This window comes from Phyllobates terribilis, unplaced genomic scaffold (assembly GCF_046119375.1).
Source record: "Phyllobates terribilis strain yellow unplaced genomic scaffold, ASM4611937v1 Scaffold_3__8_contigs__length_932513732, whole genome shotgun sequence".
In the NCBI taxonomy this organism is placed as follows: Eukaryota; Metazoa; Chordata; class Amphibia; order Anura; family Dendrobatidae; genus Phyllobates; species Phyllobates terribilis.
In genome coordinates, this window is record NW_027362763.1 from 486,623,927 (window position 1) to 486,640,665 (window position 16,739).

The 16,739-nt window shown below is 45.0% G+C and overlaps 1 protein-coding gene across 2 annotated transcripts in view; it reads right to left on the minus strand.

Moving 5' to 3' along the window:
* The window catches only part of ROS1 (ROS proto-oncogene 1, receptor tyrosine kinase), a 422,859-nt gene that overhangs the window by 87,759 nt on the left and 318,361 nt on the right, over positions 1–16,739 (minus strand). For both annotated transcript variants that reach the window (XM_073675912.1, XM_073675911.1), the window contains 2 exons: positions 14,745–14,948; positions 13,621–13,755 (listed from right to left, as the gene is read on the minus strand). In XM_073675912.1, the coding sequence (XP_073532013.1) occupies positions 13,621–13,755; positions 14,745–14,948 (339 nt within the window). The remainder of the gene's footprint in view (positions 1–13,620; positions 13,756–14,744; positions 14,949–16,739) is intronic.

The window sequence follows — 16,739 nt, forward strand, 5'->3', positions numbered from 1 at the left end:
AGAACCTCCATTTTTTGTAAGTAAAGCTTATTGAGTAATAACACAGTTATTAAGACGCACCTCCCACAATCCTCCAAAATTTTGGAGGACAAAAGTGCATCTTACCATTTGGTAAATTCTAAAAAGTTCATTTTTATTTCTCATTAATGTACACTCTGCACCCCATCTTGACTGAAAAAAACAAATGTAGAAATTTGTGCAAATTTATTAAAAAAGAAAACTGAAATATCACATGGTCATAAGTATTCAGACCCTTTGCTCAGACACTCATATTTAAGTCACATGCTGTCCATTTCCTTGTGATCCTCCTTGAGATGGTTCTACTCCTTCATTGGAGTCCAGCTGTGTTTAATTAAACTGATAGGACTTGATTTGGAAAGGCACACACCTGCCTATATAAGACCTCACAGCTAGTGTTGAGCCACCCCCGTAGTGTTCGAGTTCGGTTCGGTTCGTCGAACACCCGTGTGTTCGCCGAACTGTTCGTCGAACACCTTCGAACACCGTTAAAACCAATGGCAGGCAAACAAAAACACATAGAAACACATAGAAAACACCTTCAAAGGTGTCCAAAAGCTGACAAACTGCTCAGAAGACACAACTAACACATGGAAAAGTGACAAGTACATATAGTCATGCGAAAAGAAAAGAGGTGGAGGAGTAAAAGGAGGGGGAGACACAGATATAGGCATGTCATGCCCTTCTAAAATCCAAAAAGTGAGAAGCCGAGACGGCCAGTCCGCTCCTGCCCGTGCCACCTCCGTGTCGCCGGGTTTGTGCCAGAGCCGCGGTGAACCCTGACGGCCAGCCCCCCTCTCCCAATACTGGTGCCTGTCCGCTGGTGGGTCGAGAGAGCCCCCCTGTGGTGGAGGCAGCTCTAAGCTTTTTAATTTAAATTGTCCCTCTAATTTGAATGAATACACTTTAAATCCATTTACAAGGATCTATTGGAGGGCAAGTCTCATGCCAGCAGCCGCGTAATTCCAGCTCCAGTAGCGTCCACTAAAGCTGCTGCAGTTAAAAAGCTTTTATAAGGATCGAGCTCGGCTGTCCACGGCAAGGCATCCTAGTGCCAGTCCCAGCCCCTATGCCTTGGGGTGCCTCCTGATGCTCTTCACTAAGTATCCCGTGGTCCCGAAGTATTTCCTTTGAAAAAATTAAGTGTCCAAACTACAGGTGGTGTAGCTTGCTTAACAGCCGGGATAATCCGCTGACTAGCAGACACTGCTACTAGGCACAAAGTATTTCCTGGGCTAGATGCAGTTAAAAATTTGTAAGTAGATACTCTCGTTGGATGCTGAGAAAGCATTCCATAGAGTCTCCTGGCACGCCATATATGATTCTCTTAAAAAGCTTGGGGTAGGGGTCTAGGGGACCCTTTTATAGCCAAAATCACGGCCCTGTATCACAATACGTCACCTAGGCTGAAGATAAATGGAACTGTAGCACCGAGGGCTCGGTTGCTACAGACGTATTGCACCTCACCCAGAGGTGTGATATCTCACTCTCAGATAAGGATGGAGTGTGGATCAGGACCCGACACCTGCATGCATTACACCACATTGCCGTGGGGCAGGGCGACCAATATGCCCCTGAGATGGGCACGACAGTCCCTGTCCCTGGCTGGAGTGGGGGGAGGGAACACTGAGGAAGGGGAACCCTGCAGTGCAGGAGCAGGGAGGAAGCAGTTCCTGGGTGCATTGAGAAGGGAGTATAAAAGGTGGGCACCATCTTAGTTCAGTGCAGAGAAGTCTGAGCAGAAGTGGCAGGGAGCAGGGGCTCTGCATGAGCTCTGCTCCGGAGGCGGGCCTAGTAACAGAGGCCCAGGCCTGCAAGAGGGAGAAGGAAGGAAGAGGAGCGGAGAAGGCTCCAGGAACGAGGAATGAAGGGATCCCAGGGGTGCGGACGGGCGAGTCGCCACCGCACGCCCGAATCCACCTGCGTGGAGGGGTCAGGCCAAAGGGGGAGACCGGTCCCCGAACTAGTGGAGGCAGGAAACGACCCTCAGCTAGAAACCGGAGGCTCTGACATTTTATGTGGCGCAGCCCCTTGCTCCACCCGCTAGGAAGGCACCACATAGGGTCAGGGAAACTGGCGCCAAGTTTACCAAGAGGAGGCCCGAGGCAGCCGGACAGAAGTGTTGGTAAGAAAGGCCAGACAAAGGACACACAAAGGGGGTCCTGTGAAGCGCTCCAAAGTTATCTGGGAGTTGTCTGAGCCCCTCACCTGGTGAGCACAGTACGACGTGGGCAGCCGTTACCTGCAGACGTGGTCTGGATAATAAGAACTGTGAGTAAAGGCCCTGAACTGCATCACTGACTCCGTGTCGTTACTGCTGCTGCCCTGCACCATCACCCCCATCCTCCGCATACACTGCCCTGAGGCTATACTCCTCCCGTGGGGAGTTATGCTACGCTCTGCTGCACCCACAACACCAGCCTTAGCGGTCTGCCCTGTAGCGGCGGTTCACTCTGACCGCAATCCACGGGTGGCGTAGTCGGACATTTAAACATCAAAACCACATAAATAGTTCCGCCACTGGTTTGACCGCCCTGAGCCACGGAACCGGATCGCCGCCACGAAGACTACAACCACCAGCATCCACCAAAAAGGGTCCGGCTCCGGGTGTCCCAAGGCCCAGGGGGTGCGTCAGAACATTTTCATCACCTTTCACAATCACCAATGGGACAAGGCAGGGATGTCCTCTGTCCCCTCTCTTATACATCCTAGTGACGGAGCACCTGCTCTCATCAATTCGCCATAACCCCAATATTAGGTGGATTGAGGTGGGAGGCACCGAGTACAAGTGCTCTCTATTTGCTGATGATGTCCTAGTATATATCACTCAATCACATATATCCATCCCTGCTGTTATGGCTGAAATAGATCACTTTGTTACATGGTAAAATTTTAAAATCAATGCAGCGAAGTCTGAGGCCCTCGATGTCTCCCTCCCTAAATCCATATAGGATTCCATCCAGTCCAACTTTCCCTTTGCCTGGCCCTCACAGGGTATCAAATACTTAGGAATTCCTATTCATAGAGACCTCTCCCATCTATGTTATCTTAATTTTGGGCCCTTTATTGAACAATTCCATACAGACCACGGTTGGCAAGTTAGAACTGTAAGATTCACTACGTGAACCACTGGTGTTTTGTGGAAAAGCACATGTACACCGCGTTCGAAATTATTATGCAAAAAGTGTTTAGGAGTGATAAGGGAAGAATTTGTTTGTTTGTCAGTTAAACTCATTGATGGTGATGTGTGTCAGGGCTCTTTATATCACTGTAAGCAATTGCAGACACCTGTGCTAATTAGTTTGGCAGGTGTGTCCAATGAAAGGCAAGACTACTTAAGAAGGCTCTCTCATATTATTAAGCAGCCTACATTTTCTGCCAAAATGGGAAAGAAAAAGGATGTGTCGGCTGCTGAGAAGCAACAAATTGTGGAGTGTTTAGGTCAAGGCATGACTACAATCAACATTGTGCGATGATCAGGATGAAGTGTCTTGGCAATCAAGAAGTATGTAGCTGATTCACAGTACACACGTGTGCGTGCTGATAAGGGCAAATTGAGGACTCTTTCCTACAGGCAATTACGTCAGGTTGAAAGAGCAGCGGCAAAAAAGCCTTGTCATAGCAGCAGACAAGTTTTTGAAGCTGCTTGTGCCTCCAACGTCCCCCGAACAACAAGATGCAGGGTCCTTCAGAGGTTTGCAGCTGTGCATACGCCATCCTGTCGACCTCCTCTATCCACTTCACACAAGCAGAAACGGCTCCAGTGGGCCAAACATTACATGAAGACTGATTTCAAAACTGTTTTGTTCACGGATGAGTGCCGTGCAGCGCTCGATGGTCCAGATGAATGGAGTGGAGGATGGCTGGTTGATGGACACCCCACGCAAACACGGCTACAGCGCCAACAAGGAGGAGGTGGAGTAATGTTTTGGGCTGGAATCATGGGGAGAGAGATTGTCGGCCCCTTTAGGATCCCTGAAGGCGCTAAAGATGAACTCCATAATGTATGTGGATTTTCTCAAACAGCACTTCCTGCCATGGTTCAAGAAGAAGAACCGTGTATTTCACAGCAAGATCATTTTTCTGCATGATAATGCACCATCTCATGCTGCACATAAAACATCTGCATCTCTGGCTGATATGGGCATAAAAGGGGACAAACTTATGGTGTGACCCCCATGCTCCCCTGACCTCTACCCCATTCAGAACCTTTGGAGCATCATTAAAAGGAGTGTCTATGATGGCGGGAGGCAGTTCATATCTAAGCAACAGCTCTGGGAGGGTATTCTGTCCTCATGCAAAACAATTGAAGCAGAAACCATCCAAAACCTGACAAATTCAATGGACGAGAGAGTTCAGAAGCTCCTTTCGAACAAGGGGTCCTATGTGAAAATGTAACATCACCTAGAATAAAGTTTTGAGTTGAAAACTGTTTGATTTCAGTTTCTAACAACCTGCTAATGCTTATAATTTCAAAAATGACCATTTTTTTGGTCTTTATTAAAATGAAAAGGTTGATCGAAAAGTTTGGGGGATCTAAGAGTGTGGCAACCCAGTAGTCATGATTACTTCGAATTCTGACAATATGAGGGTCATGCTGCAGGTAGTGCAGCAAGAAGGCACTTATGTGTCTTGCGCATCTCGGAGCCCCAAAATTATTTTCCGGGCTAGATGCAGCTAAAAATTATTTTTAATTTTAAATCTGGTGAAGCTTATTATAGATGGCCTAATAGGATCAGTGCTGCACACTGCTACAAAGCCCAAATTATTTTCCAGTCAAGATACAGATAAACATGATTAGTAATTTGAAAGCTTAAAACGGTTGGTAGGGTGATTTTAACCAATCATCAAGCTTTTACTCTCCCCAGGATGACACAGGGGTAGAAAAGTCGTTTCGGATCCATGATTTGTTCATCTTTATGAACGTGAGTCTGTCTACATTATCAGTGGAGAGCCGCGTGCGCTTATCTGTCAGCACACCACCAGCAGCGCTGAACACACGTTCAGACAGAACGCTGGCTGCGGGGCATGACAAGATCTCCAAGGCGTAAGTGGCTAGCTCCGGCCATTTATCCAGATTGGAAGCCCAAAAAGAGCAAGGGTCCAGTGACACAGTCGTGGCTTCAATGTTTACTTGGAGATACTCCTGTACCATCGTCTCTAGGCGTTGACTATGTGTCAGACTTCTTGTCTCCTGTGGCCTTGCAAAGGATGGGCTAAAAAAGTGGTGAAATGATTCCGCAAAATTGATGTTACCAGCAGATACTGTGGTTCTGTTACGGTTTGAGTGCTGAACACTTGACGGTCCCACGGTTGGCAAGTTGGAACTGTGAGATTCACTACGTGCACCACTGGTATTTTGTGGAAAAGCACATGTAAGATTCTGCAACAGTCTCTGCTGATACTCCTGCATGCGTGCATCCCTTTCTATGGCAGGAATAATTTCTGCAAATTTACTTTTGTACCGGGGATCTAACAGTGTGGCAACCCAGTAGTCAGGATTATTTCTAATTCTCACAATTCGAGGGTCATGTTGCAGGTAGTGCAGCAAGAAGGCACTCATGTGTGTTGCGCATCCAGGAGCACCAAGTCCCTGTTGTGTTGGTGGCGAGGTAACAATCATGCTTCCTTCCTCTGTCCTCTCCCCCCAACCTTGCACAACAGAAATGTGATCAAGGTCTCCCTCATCTGATGAGTCTTCCATCAGTTCGTCCTCCACTTCTTCCTGGGCTCCTGCACCTTCCTCACTAGTTTGGCTGCTACCATGCGCCCTGGTAAAATCATCTCCCCCACCCTCACATGCCTGCCGCCCTGGTGCTGCCGACCGTCTGGACCTTGCAGATGTTAGCCCTTCCGCATACAACTCCTCCTCCTCTACTTCCTCCACCTCCTCTTGTGCCACCACCTGACTCCGAATTCTGTTTAACATGTGCTCCAGCATGTAAATCACCGGAATAGTCATGCTGATAATGGCATAGTCAGCACTAAACATCTTCGTCGCCATTTCAAAACTGTGCAGAAGGGTGCATAGGTCCCTGATCTGAGACCACTCCTCCAGCGTGATTTGCCCCACCTCTGAATCTCGTTGGCCCAGGCTATACGTCAGAACGTATTGCACCAGGGCTTGTCGGTGCTGCCACAGTCGCTGCAACATGTGCAGAGTTGAATTCCACCGGGTAGGCACATCGCATTTTAGCCGGTGAAGTGGCAGGCCCAACGACTTCTGTAGAGATGTAAGTCGCTGAGCTGCGGGATGCGAACGGCGGAAGTGAGCACACAGCGGCCGTGCCCTCTGCAGAAGGCCATCTAGTCTGGGATAGTGGGCTAAAAATTGCTGGACAACCAGGTTCAACACGTGAGCCATACAAGGCACGTGTGTGACATTGCCCCGGCGAAGGGCCGCACCCAGGTTTGCAGCATTGTCGCACACGGCCTTCCCTGGTTTCAGGTCCAGTGGAGACAACCATTCATGAAATTGGTTCTCCAGAGCTGACCACAACTCCTCAGCTGTGTGACTCACATTTCCCAGACATTTCAATGTAAAAACCGCCTGATGACGTTGAGCCCTACTGCCAGCATAGTAAGGAGGTGTGCAGGATCCCTTCTGCGCAGTTAGAAAGCTTGTGGCATGACCAGACAGGCTTTGGGTGCAGGTGGAAGACCGAGAGGAGGTTGAGGAGGCAGAAGCAGTGGAGGAAAAATGACATAAAGAGGATTGACGCACAACTCGTGGGGACGGCAAGACTTGGACAGCAGCCCCTTGTCCTGCTGTCACCATAGTTACCCAGTGCCCAGTCAGCGACATGTAACGCCCCTGTCCATGCCTACTCGTCCAAGTGTCTGTGGTGAAATGCACCCTGTCACACACAGAGTTTCTCAAAGAAGCGGTGATGTTGTGTGCGACATGCTGGTGGAGCGCAGGCACACCTTTCTTTGAGAAGTAGTGCCGACTGGGCATCTGGTACTGGGGCACTGCGACGGACATAAGGTCTCGAAAATCCTCTGTGTCCACCAGGCGGAAAGGCAGCATTTCTGTAGCCAAGAGCTTGCAGATGGTGAAATTCAACCTCTTAGCTTTCTCATGGCTAGGAGGAAATGGTCTTTTACTTGTCCACATCTGAGGGACCGAGGGCTGGCTATTGTGCTTAGACGGGGTTGATAAGGGTGTCCCCGGCAAACTGCCGGTCTGTGAGGAAGATGCAGGCGGACATGTTAGGTTGCCTTGATCCAAAGGTGGTGCTATCGATGTCGGACAGCGCTCAAGACCAGCTGGTGTTACCACCTCCAAAGAAAATGATGACCTGCCAATCACGCTGGCTGTTGCGGGTAAAGAGGTGGCAGGTCTGCGCCCCAAAACAGGTGTGACTGCTGTCCCCCCAGTCACAGAGGATGAAGAGGCCGCGGATGCACAAGATATGGCAGACGGTGGTTGGCCCGGCCGGCTAGACCGCATTGTAGCACACTGAGCTTCCCACTGCAACTTATGCTTCATGTCCATGTGCCGGTTCATGCATGAAGTACTCAAACTATGTATTTTTTGGCCTCTACTTAGCTTTTGCTGACAAATGTTACAGATAACACGAGTTGGGTCATCTTTATCGATCTGAAAAAATGCCCAGGCTATGCAAGGCTTAGCACCCATGCGACCTGAAGAGCCACCACGACTTGTGGTGAGAGGCAGAGTTGTGTTTGAGGATGCAGTTGTTGACGTGCTTCCAGTACTACGTCTCTGTCCAGGAAGGCGCAACCTGACCTCGTCGTCACTAACATCTTCCTCCACCTCCTCTGCTGACCTCATCTCTTGGCTGACTGTGGGTTGACAGTAAGTGGGATCTCCGACCTCATCATCATCACCCTGTGCGTTATCACACCCGTCGTCCTCAGAGCCAACCTGTTCCTGCCCTGACAAAAAACTAAAGTTGTCGCTCCAATCAGGTATTTGAGTCTTATCATCGTCTTCCTCATTGTCTCCACCAACAGGAGTTACAGTTTGGGAATGAGGGTCTACATTATGGTCAGAACCTTCTGCGTCTGGTCCTGGATCCGACTCATAAAGATTCTGGGCATCAGTGCAGATAATTTCCTCGTCTGGATTCACAGAAGCGCTGGAGTCGACCTCTGATTCCCAGGCTATAGTATGAGTAAACAGCTCTGCAGACTCAACCATCTGTTCTACCTCATACTCAGACGGGCAGCTGGAGATTTGGGAGCTGTGAGGAAGCAAGTGCGATTTGGGTGACACCTTTGAGGACTGGAGTATTTGTGATGTTGAAGTTGATGTGGAGGAGAGCCCACTTAAAGGAGCACTTGATATCCGTTGAAGCACCTGCTGTTTTTGTGCCTCATCTGGAATTTGTAGCGATTGGCGTGGCCGTAAGAAAGGGATCTTATCACATTGTCCGCTAAAAGAAGTAGACATTTTAGTTTGGCTGGAAGATGGTCTTTCTTCTGCACCTACCCCACGGACACAACCTTTTTTCCCCTTCCCAACACGCCTATTCCCCTTTCCACCAGCAGCAGGCCTTTTTCCACTCATTTTGGTGGTTAACTAATTCACAACTCTGGAGTTGTTTGCACAAAAAAAACAATGGATGGTAACCGAGCAGAGCTGAGTGGCCAAACTGTGGTATTAGGCCAAAACTATTGGCTGGGTTAGATGCAGAAAAAAATTATTTTTAATTTGCAACCTGATGGAGGTCAGTATAGATGGACTAATAGACCAAGTCCCACACACCGCTAGAAGCCCAAATATTTTTTCAGAGCTAGATGCAGAAAATTTTTTTATTCAATTTGCAACCTGATGGAGGTCAGTATAGATGGACTAATAGACCAAGTCCCACACACTGCTAGAAGCCCAAATATTTTTTCAGAGCTAGATGCAGAAAAAAATTATTTTTAATTTGCAACCTGATGGAGGTCAGTATAGATGGACTAATAGACCAAGTCCCACACACCGCCAGAAGCCCAAATATTTTTTCAGAGCTAGATGCAGAAAAAAATTATTTTTAATTTGCAACCTGATGGAGGTCAGTATAGATGGACTAATAGACCAAGTCCCACACACCGCTAGAAGCCCAAATATTTTTTCAGAGCTAGATGCAGAAAAAAATTATATTCAATTTGCAACCTGCTGGAGGTCAGTATAGAAGGACTAATAGAACAAGTCCCACACACTGCTAGAAGCCCAAATATTTTTTCAGAGCTAAATGAAGAAAAAAATTATTTTTAATTTGCAACCTGATGGAGGTCAGTATAGATGGACTAATAGACCAAGTCCCACACACTGCTAGAAGCCCAAATATTTTTTCAGAGCTAGATGCAGAAAAAAATTATATTCAGTTTGCAACCTGATGGAGGTCAGTATAGATGGACTAATAGAATGATGCTATGCCCAAAAGATTTTACTTCACTAGGTGCAGTAAAAAAATTGGTATTCTATACACAGGTGGTATATCTTGCAACACAGATAGGCTACTCCACTGACTAACACACTCTGCAATAGGCCAAAAAGGATTAGCTTTGCTAGATTCAGCCAAATGCTGTGAAAAAAACTTGCACAGCACTGGCACAGACCTGCCTGGCAAAAACTGATAGGAACTGATGTAACCTAGTCCTGAAAAGGACTCCAATTACAATTAGTCTTTACTCCCACAATCTATCTATTTAAGAGCACAGACCTGCCTGATAAAAGTCGTAGGGAATGCTGTAACCTAGTCCTTAAAAGGACTGCAATCACAACTATTCCCTACTCCCAAGCTATCTGTATATTTGTGCGAAAATTGGCTTGAAATTAACAAGGTATAGCGCACACAGCAACAGCGGTGCCGTCTAACACGCAGCTGCAGCAGTGAGAAAATGGTGGCGACGGGGAAAATGGCTTGGTTTTATAGGGCAAGGACATGTGACATACACTGCCAATCACACATGCCCTTGCTTGTGTGAAAAAAAGCACTTCGCTCCGTGTGTGCGCTGCTGATAGGCTGACAGATTGCACCTCCCCACTGCAAATGCGGGAAAGAGAAAAAAAAATGGAGATCTTCATTGTTCCTGCAGAGATCCATCCCCTGCCCCTCCCCCCGCCCCGCTGTACACTCAAACTGCGTATTAACATTAATTTTCATCATTACTGAGAAAAAATCCAGTTATGATTTTGGTGCACGAACAGTTATCGAACATAACCTCGAACAGCCGAATTTTTCTCAAATTGTTCGTGTTCGCCGACCGGCTCGAACACCGCCCAAAACAGCTCGAATTTGAGATTGGCGAACAGTTCGAGTAGAACAACGCTCATCTCTACTCACAGCTCACTGAGCTCATGATTCTGATTTGGTCTGACATGCACTAAGGAACTTCCCAAGGAGCTCAGAGACAGAATTGTGGCAAGACACAGATCTGGCCAAGGTTATAAAAGAATTTCTGCATTACTCAAGGTTCCTAAGAGCACAGTGGCCTCCATAATCCTTAAATGGAAGAAGTTTGGGACCACTAGAAGTCTTCCTAGACCTGGACGCCCAGCCAAACTGAGCAATCGTGGGAGAAGAGCCTTGGTGAGCGAGGTAAAGAAGAACCCCAAGATCACTGTGGCTGAGCTCCAGAGATGCACTAGGGAGATGGGAGAAAGTTCCACAAAGTCAACTATCACTGCAGCCCTCCACCAGTCAGGCCTTCATGGCAGAGTGGCCCAATGGAAGCCTCTCCTCAGTGCAAGACATATGAAAGCCCGCATAGATGTTGCTCAAAAACACATGAAGGACTCTCAGACTATGAGAAATGAGATTCTCTGGTCTGATGAGACGACAATAGAACTTTTTGGTGATAATTCTAAGCGGTATATGTGGAGGAAACCAGGCACTGCTCATCACCTGCCCAATACAATCCCAACAGTGAAGCATGGTGGTGGCAGCATTATGCTATGGGAGTGTTTTTCATCTGCAGGGACAGGACAACTGGTTGCAATTGAAGGAAACATGAATGCGGCCAAATGCAGAGATATCCTGGATGAAAACCTCTTCCAGAGTGCTCTGGACGTCAGACTTGGCCAAAGGTTCACCTTCTAACAAGACAATGACCCTAAGCACACAGCTAAAATAACAAAGGAGTGGCTTCAGAACAAATCTGTGACCATTCTTGACTGGCCCAGCCAGAGCCCTGACTTAAACCCAATTGAGCATCTCTGGAGAGACCTGAAAATTGCTGTCCACCAACGTTCACCATCCAACCTGACAGAACTGGAGAGGATCTGCAAGGAAGAATGACAGAGGATCCCCAAATCCAGGTGTGAAAAACTTGTTGCATCATTCCTAAGAAGACTCATGGCTGTACTAGCTCAAAAGGGTGCTTCTACTCAATACTGAGCAAAGGGTCTGAATACTTATGACCATGTGATATTTCAGTTTTTCTTTTTTAATAAATTTGCAAAAATTTCTACATTTGTGGTTCTTTTCAGTCAAGATGAGGTGCAGATTGTACTTTAATGAGAAAAAAATTGAACTTTTTAGAATTTACCAAATGGCTGCAATGAAACAAAGCGTGAAAAATGTAAAGGGGTCTGAATACTTTCTGTACCCACTGTAGACAGATATATGGACAGATAGATAGATATACGGATAGATAGATAGATAGATAGATAGATAGAGTAACAAAATTGCAAAGTTACACTTATTTATAATGGTGTCCTAAGGCAAAAAGCTTAGCAAGCAGTTGAGCAGTCTATCTACGGATAGATAGATATACGGATAGATAGATAGATATATAGATAGATAGCTTTATTTCTATACTATATCATTATAGTAATATTACCTTTATCTATATATAATATTTATTACTATAGTAATATAACCATTCACAGCAGGGTGAGTTTAGTATTGGAAAGCTGGAAATACACCATACCGTAGCAATAGGAAAAATGATGACACTACATGGACATCATCCATATGTTAAATACACTAAATAGCTCTAGGTAAGGGCTTGCTCACACCACCGTATTTTCTGTCTGAGTGTGATCCGACAAAACGTCAGATCGCCCTTGGACCAATGTTATTCAATGGGACCATGCACATGTCTGATTATCAAATCGCACTCAGCCATGCAAGTTAAGGAGTACGTGAAAATCATGGGAATGCACTCAGATGACATCTGAGTGCAGTCCAATTTCCGAGCACTGACATAATGGAGAAGATGGAGAAATTTTGTTTTCCACCTTCTCCTCAGTGTGCTTTGATTCTCTCATCCGAAAGAATCACATCACACTATACTGACATTCGGATCAAACTCTTATCAAAGTTGGATCAGAGTGTCATATGCATAGTCATCCCAATTCTCTTGGCCGTCTGACCCTAGCTTAAGGCCACGTTTACACTATCAGTATTTGGTCAGTATTTTACATCAGTATTTGCAAGCCAAAACAATGAGTGGGCAAAAAATGCAGAAGTGGTGAAGTGTTTTTATTAGGCTACGTCCCCACGACCAGGAATAGCAGCGTTTTGGACGCAGCACATTTGCCCTACGTCCAAAACGCTGCATTTTACAGTACAAGCACAGTGGATGCGATTTATAGAAATCCCATGCCCACTGTGCTTCTATTTCATGCTGCATAAACTCACCAGCTAGACTCTGCTGCATAATTTCAACCATAGAATGTTATTACATGCGGTGGGTCCGCATGTAACTATAACACAAGTGTGGTAATTAGAACGCAGCGTTTTGGACACAGCGAAAATATGCTGGGTCCAAAATGATGCTATTCCTAATCGTGGGAACATAGCCTTATACTTTTCCAATGATTGTTCCACTCCTGATTTTGACTTACAAATACTGATATAAAATACTGACCAAATACTGAATGTGTGAATGTGGCCTGAGAGGTAAAATGAAAAGAGCAAAGTCTGCTAAAATGCAAAAACTTTAGCCATTAAACACTGAGCTAACCATTGATGGATTGCATTAAAAATGAAAGTGTGCAAAGGTGAAGTAAAAAAAGAGAAGTAAAGGCTCTATCCTCTGCTCCTCATGTTCAGAATCATGTTTAGGGTAACTGGAATTCAAAGAATTCCCCACTTTCATTAATAACTGGGTGTAATTGCAACATGCAATATCCTTTACTGACAGGAGCAGCATCCAGGCGCTGAGTGCTAGGTCAGTCCCATAAAAAGAAGTGTAATGACTTAAGCAGCTTGCTCTTCTAGCTGTTTGTATAGACTGCAGTTGCTGATTTAACCAAAAACATTTTTTTGCAGACTAAGTATTTCTCACCAGTCTTGATGAGGCGGTGTGGTGGAAACAGACACTCTTGATTCATGAAGAGGTGCACACCTCTTCATGAATCTAGAGCGTCTCACAAGTGCCATGCGCCTCCGTGCGCCACGCCAGAAAATCTTCCTCCAGTCAGAGACTGCAGTAAGATTTCTGTTGTAGGAAACACCACAGCTCAGAATGAATTACTGGTATATGAGCTGTGGCGTCACGCCACCGACGCATCCCCGGCCTGCCCAGATTCACCAAAACTGATGCGAAAACGGCAAAATTTGCAAAATTTGGATGCAACTCTTAACATTCAGAGACAATTTATTGTGTACTAATAAAAATATAACATATTCCACATACATGTCATCAGGGCAGTTGTCTGGAGAATCCATTCTTTGTCCAGAACGTACAAAATGTAAAACCTCCATGTTGGAATACCCTTGATAAGGTTGTTGTCCGAGAGAGAAAAGTTCCCATAAAATAACCCCAAATGACCTGAATAAAACAAAGATTTAATTATACAGTACAGTCAATTATTGAGTTTATCACCTAAAGTGTAACTGATGTTTCAGAAGAACATTAGCAAAATGTCTAAGGCCATGTACACACGTTGAGTATTTGGTCAGTATTTTACATCAGTATGTGTAAGATAAAACCAGGAGAAGGTGATAAATACAGAAGTGGTGACGTGTTTCTATTACACTTTTCCTCTGATTGGTCAGTATTTTACCAAAATCAGGAGTGGAACAAATGCTGACGTGTGAACGTGGCCAGTGTCGGCCTCTACATCTTCCCATCTCCGCTACTCTCCATAGAACTTTATTAGCACCAATTTTCATCTCTCATCTCAGAAATGAGAAAATCTGTATTCACTGAGATATTACCCGTGAATACAGAGTGAAACATTTCTCTGATAAGATATATCATTAAGTTTCCTATCTTTAAATGTACTATTGATTTCTGAAAATAGACAAAATGAACAGATGGTCTTCTTACCGGAAGAAGTGATTCAGATGACAAGATATAGAAATGATTCCAGATTTCAATGAGTTTTTATGAACCTTTTTAAGAGATGCTTCATATTGTTACTAATCGTTGGGAGTCTAAGTCCCGAGACTCCGGAGAACTGTGGGCACAGAGCTGCATACGGCTCAATAGTAAGTTTATGGGTCTGTACATTCACTCTCACAGAGCAGAGTATGGACCATAGTCTTACTATTGAACCAGTACAACGCTCTGCGCACACAGCTCATGTCGGAGCTGCACACTTCAGAGCTGTGTTTTAAGCAATCCGTGGGGGTATCAGCACCTTGGCCCACATCGATCAGCAGTACTATGTAGCACCGATAACATAAAATGTTTTAAAAAAAATGACAGTAAAAATCACATCTGATTTTACGCTAATATAAAAGGAAATATCTTAAAAGTTGTTTTTAATAATATGTTAAGTAGTGAGAACTCCGGTATTATAGGATGAAACTCACCAAACATCAGAGCGAGTGGTAAATATGCCATCAACGAGACTTTCAGGAGCCATCCATCTAACCGGCAGGAGTCCTTCTCCTTTCTTTCTATAATAATCACTTTTATACACATCTCTAGCTAGTCCAAAATCCCCAATCTTAACCATTCTCCTTGGGTTGTGGTATTCTTTTACTGATACCAGGCAGTTGCGAGCAGCCAGGTCTCTAAACAGAAGATCATACAATACTTTTATTCAAACAGTGTTTAAAGCACCACTCCGACATTTTTTTTTTTTTAATTTCACTGCCGAAGTGGTAACACTAAGCCATGTTCCCTGTGTGTAGTAGAATAATTATTAGGCACCGTCTTCTGCTGGATATCTCTAGTGTTTGCTGGGCGAAGCCAGAAGTCACTACTCAATGTAAGTCTATGAGAGCCAGAACGAGGATATCATAGACTTACACTGAGACATTGTGACCTTTACCTCTGACTTTTAGTCAGTCACAAGGTGGCAGAGCGGGACGGGGAATAGCAGAAGACGGCGGCAGGTAAGTTTTTTCCTAGGGGCAGGGAACAGACATTAATGATACCCCTCCAGAGGTGAAATAAAAAATAATGTTGGAGTGGTGATCTAACCATAATCCCTTAATAGTGCATATGTTTTAATCCTTAAAGTCCAAGTTGGTATTTTTTCTCATTTTTCTAAAGTAGCATTCCAGGAGCAATAACGTTATTTTTTTACCAACGCTGTAACTGCATAAGTACTTGTTTTATTTGGGACAGGTTCAAGATTTTATTGATACTATTTGCATACATATCATTTAGTAAATAATTGGGTCCTGTTTTTGGATGGGAGGGTGCAGATGCAAGAGAAATAAAAAAATCTGAGATGCAGTTTGTATTGTGAAGTCTTTCCTAATAATAAAGGTATTCATGCATATAAATGTGTACCACTGATTTTTTTTATGGGACTGCTGGATATAGCCAAGCACTGTACTCGGCTATCTCTGTCAGTCCCATAGAGACTAACATGTGCGGTCATAGGCGGATTATAATGAGGGCAATCTGGGCTAAAGCCCGGGGCCCTGAACCTCCAGGGGGCCCGGGGCTTCGGGGTGTCTATGGCCAGATTGCCCTCATTATACAGTTAGGTCCATATATATTTGGACAGAGACAACATTTTTCTAATTTTGGTTCTAGACATTACCACAATGAATTTTAAACAAAACAATTCAAATGCAGATGAAGTTCAGACTTTCAGCTTTCATTTGAGGGTATCCACATTAAAATTGGATGAAGGGTTTAGGAGTTTCAGCTCCTTAACATGTGCCATCCTGTTTTTAAAGGGACCAAAAGTAATTGGACAATAGACTCCAAGGCTATTTCATGGACAGGTGTGGGCAATCCCTTTGTTATGTCATTCTCAATTAAGCAGATAAAAGGCCTGGAGTTGATTTGAGGTGTGGTGCTTGCATTTGGAAGGTTTTGCTGTGAAGTAAACATGCGGTCAAAGGAGCTCTCCATGCAGGTGAAACAAGCCATCCTTAAGCTGCAAAAACAGAAAAAAAACATCCGAGAAATTGCTACAATACTAGGAGTGGCAAAATCTACAGTTTGGTACATCCTGAGAAAGAAAGAAAGCACTGGTGAACTCATCAATGCAAAACGACCTGGGCACCCACGGAACACAACAGTGGTGGATGATCGCAGAATAATCTCCATGGTGAAGAGAAACCCCTTCACAACAGCCAACCAAGTGAACAACACTCTCTAGGAGGTAGGCGTATCAATATCCAAATCTACCGTAAAGAGAAGCCTGCAGGAAAGTAAATACAGAGGGTTCACTGCACGGTGCAAGCCACTCATAAGCATCAAGAATAAAAAGGCTAGGCTGGACTTTGCTAAAAAAACATCTAAAAAAGCCAGCACAGTTCTGGAAGAACATTCTTTGGACAGATGAAACCAAGATCAACCTCTACCAGAATTATGGAAAGAGAAAAGTATGGCGAAGGCGT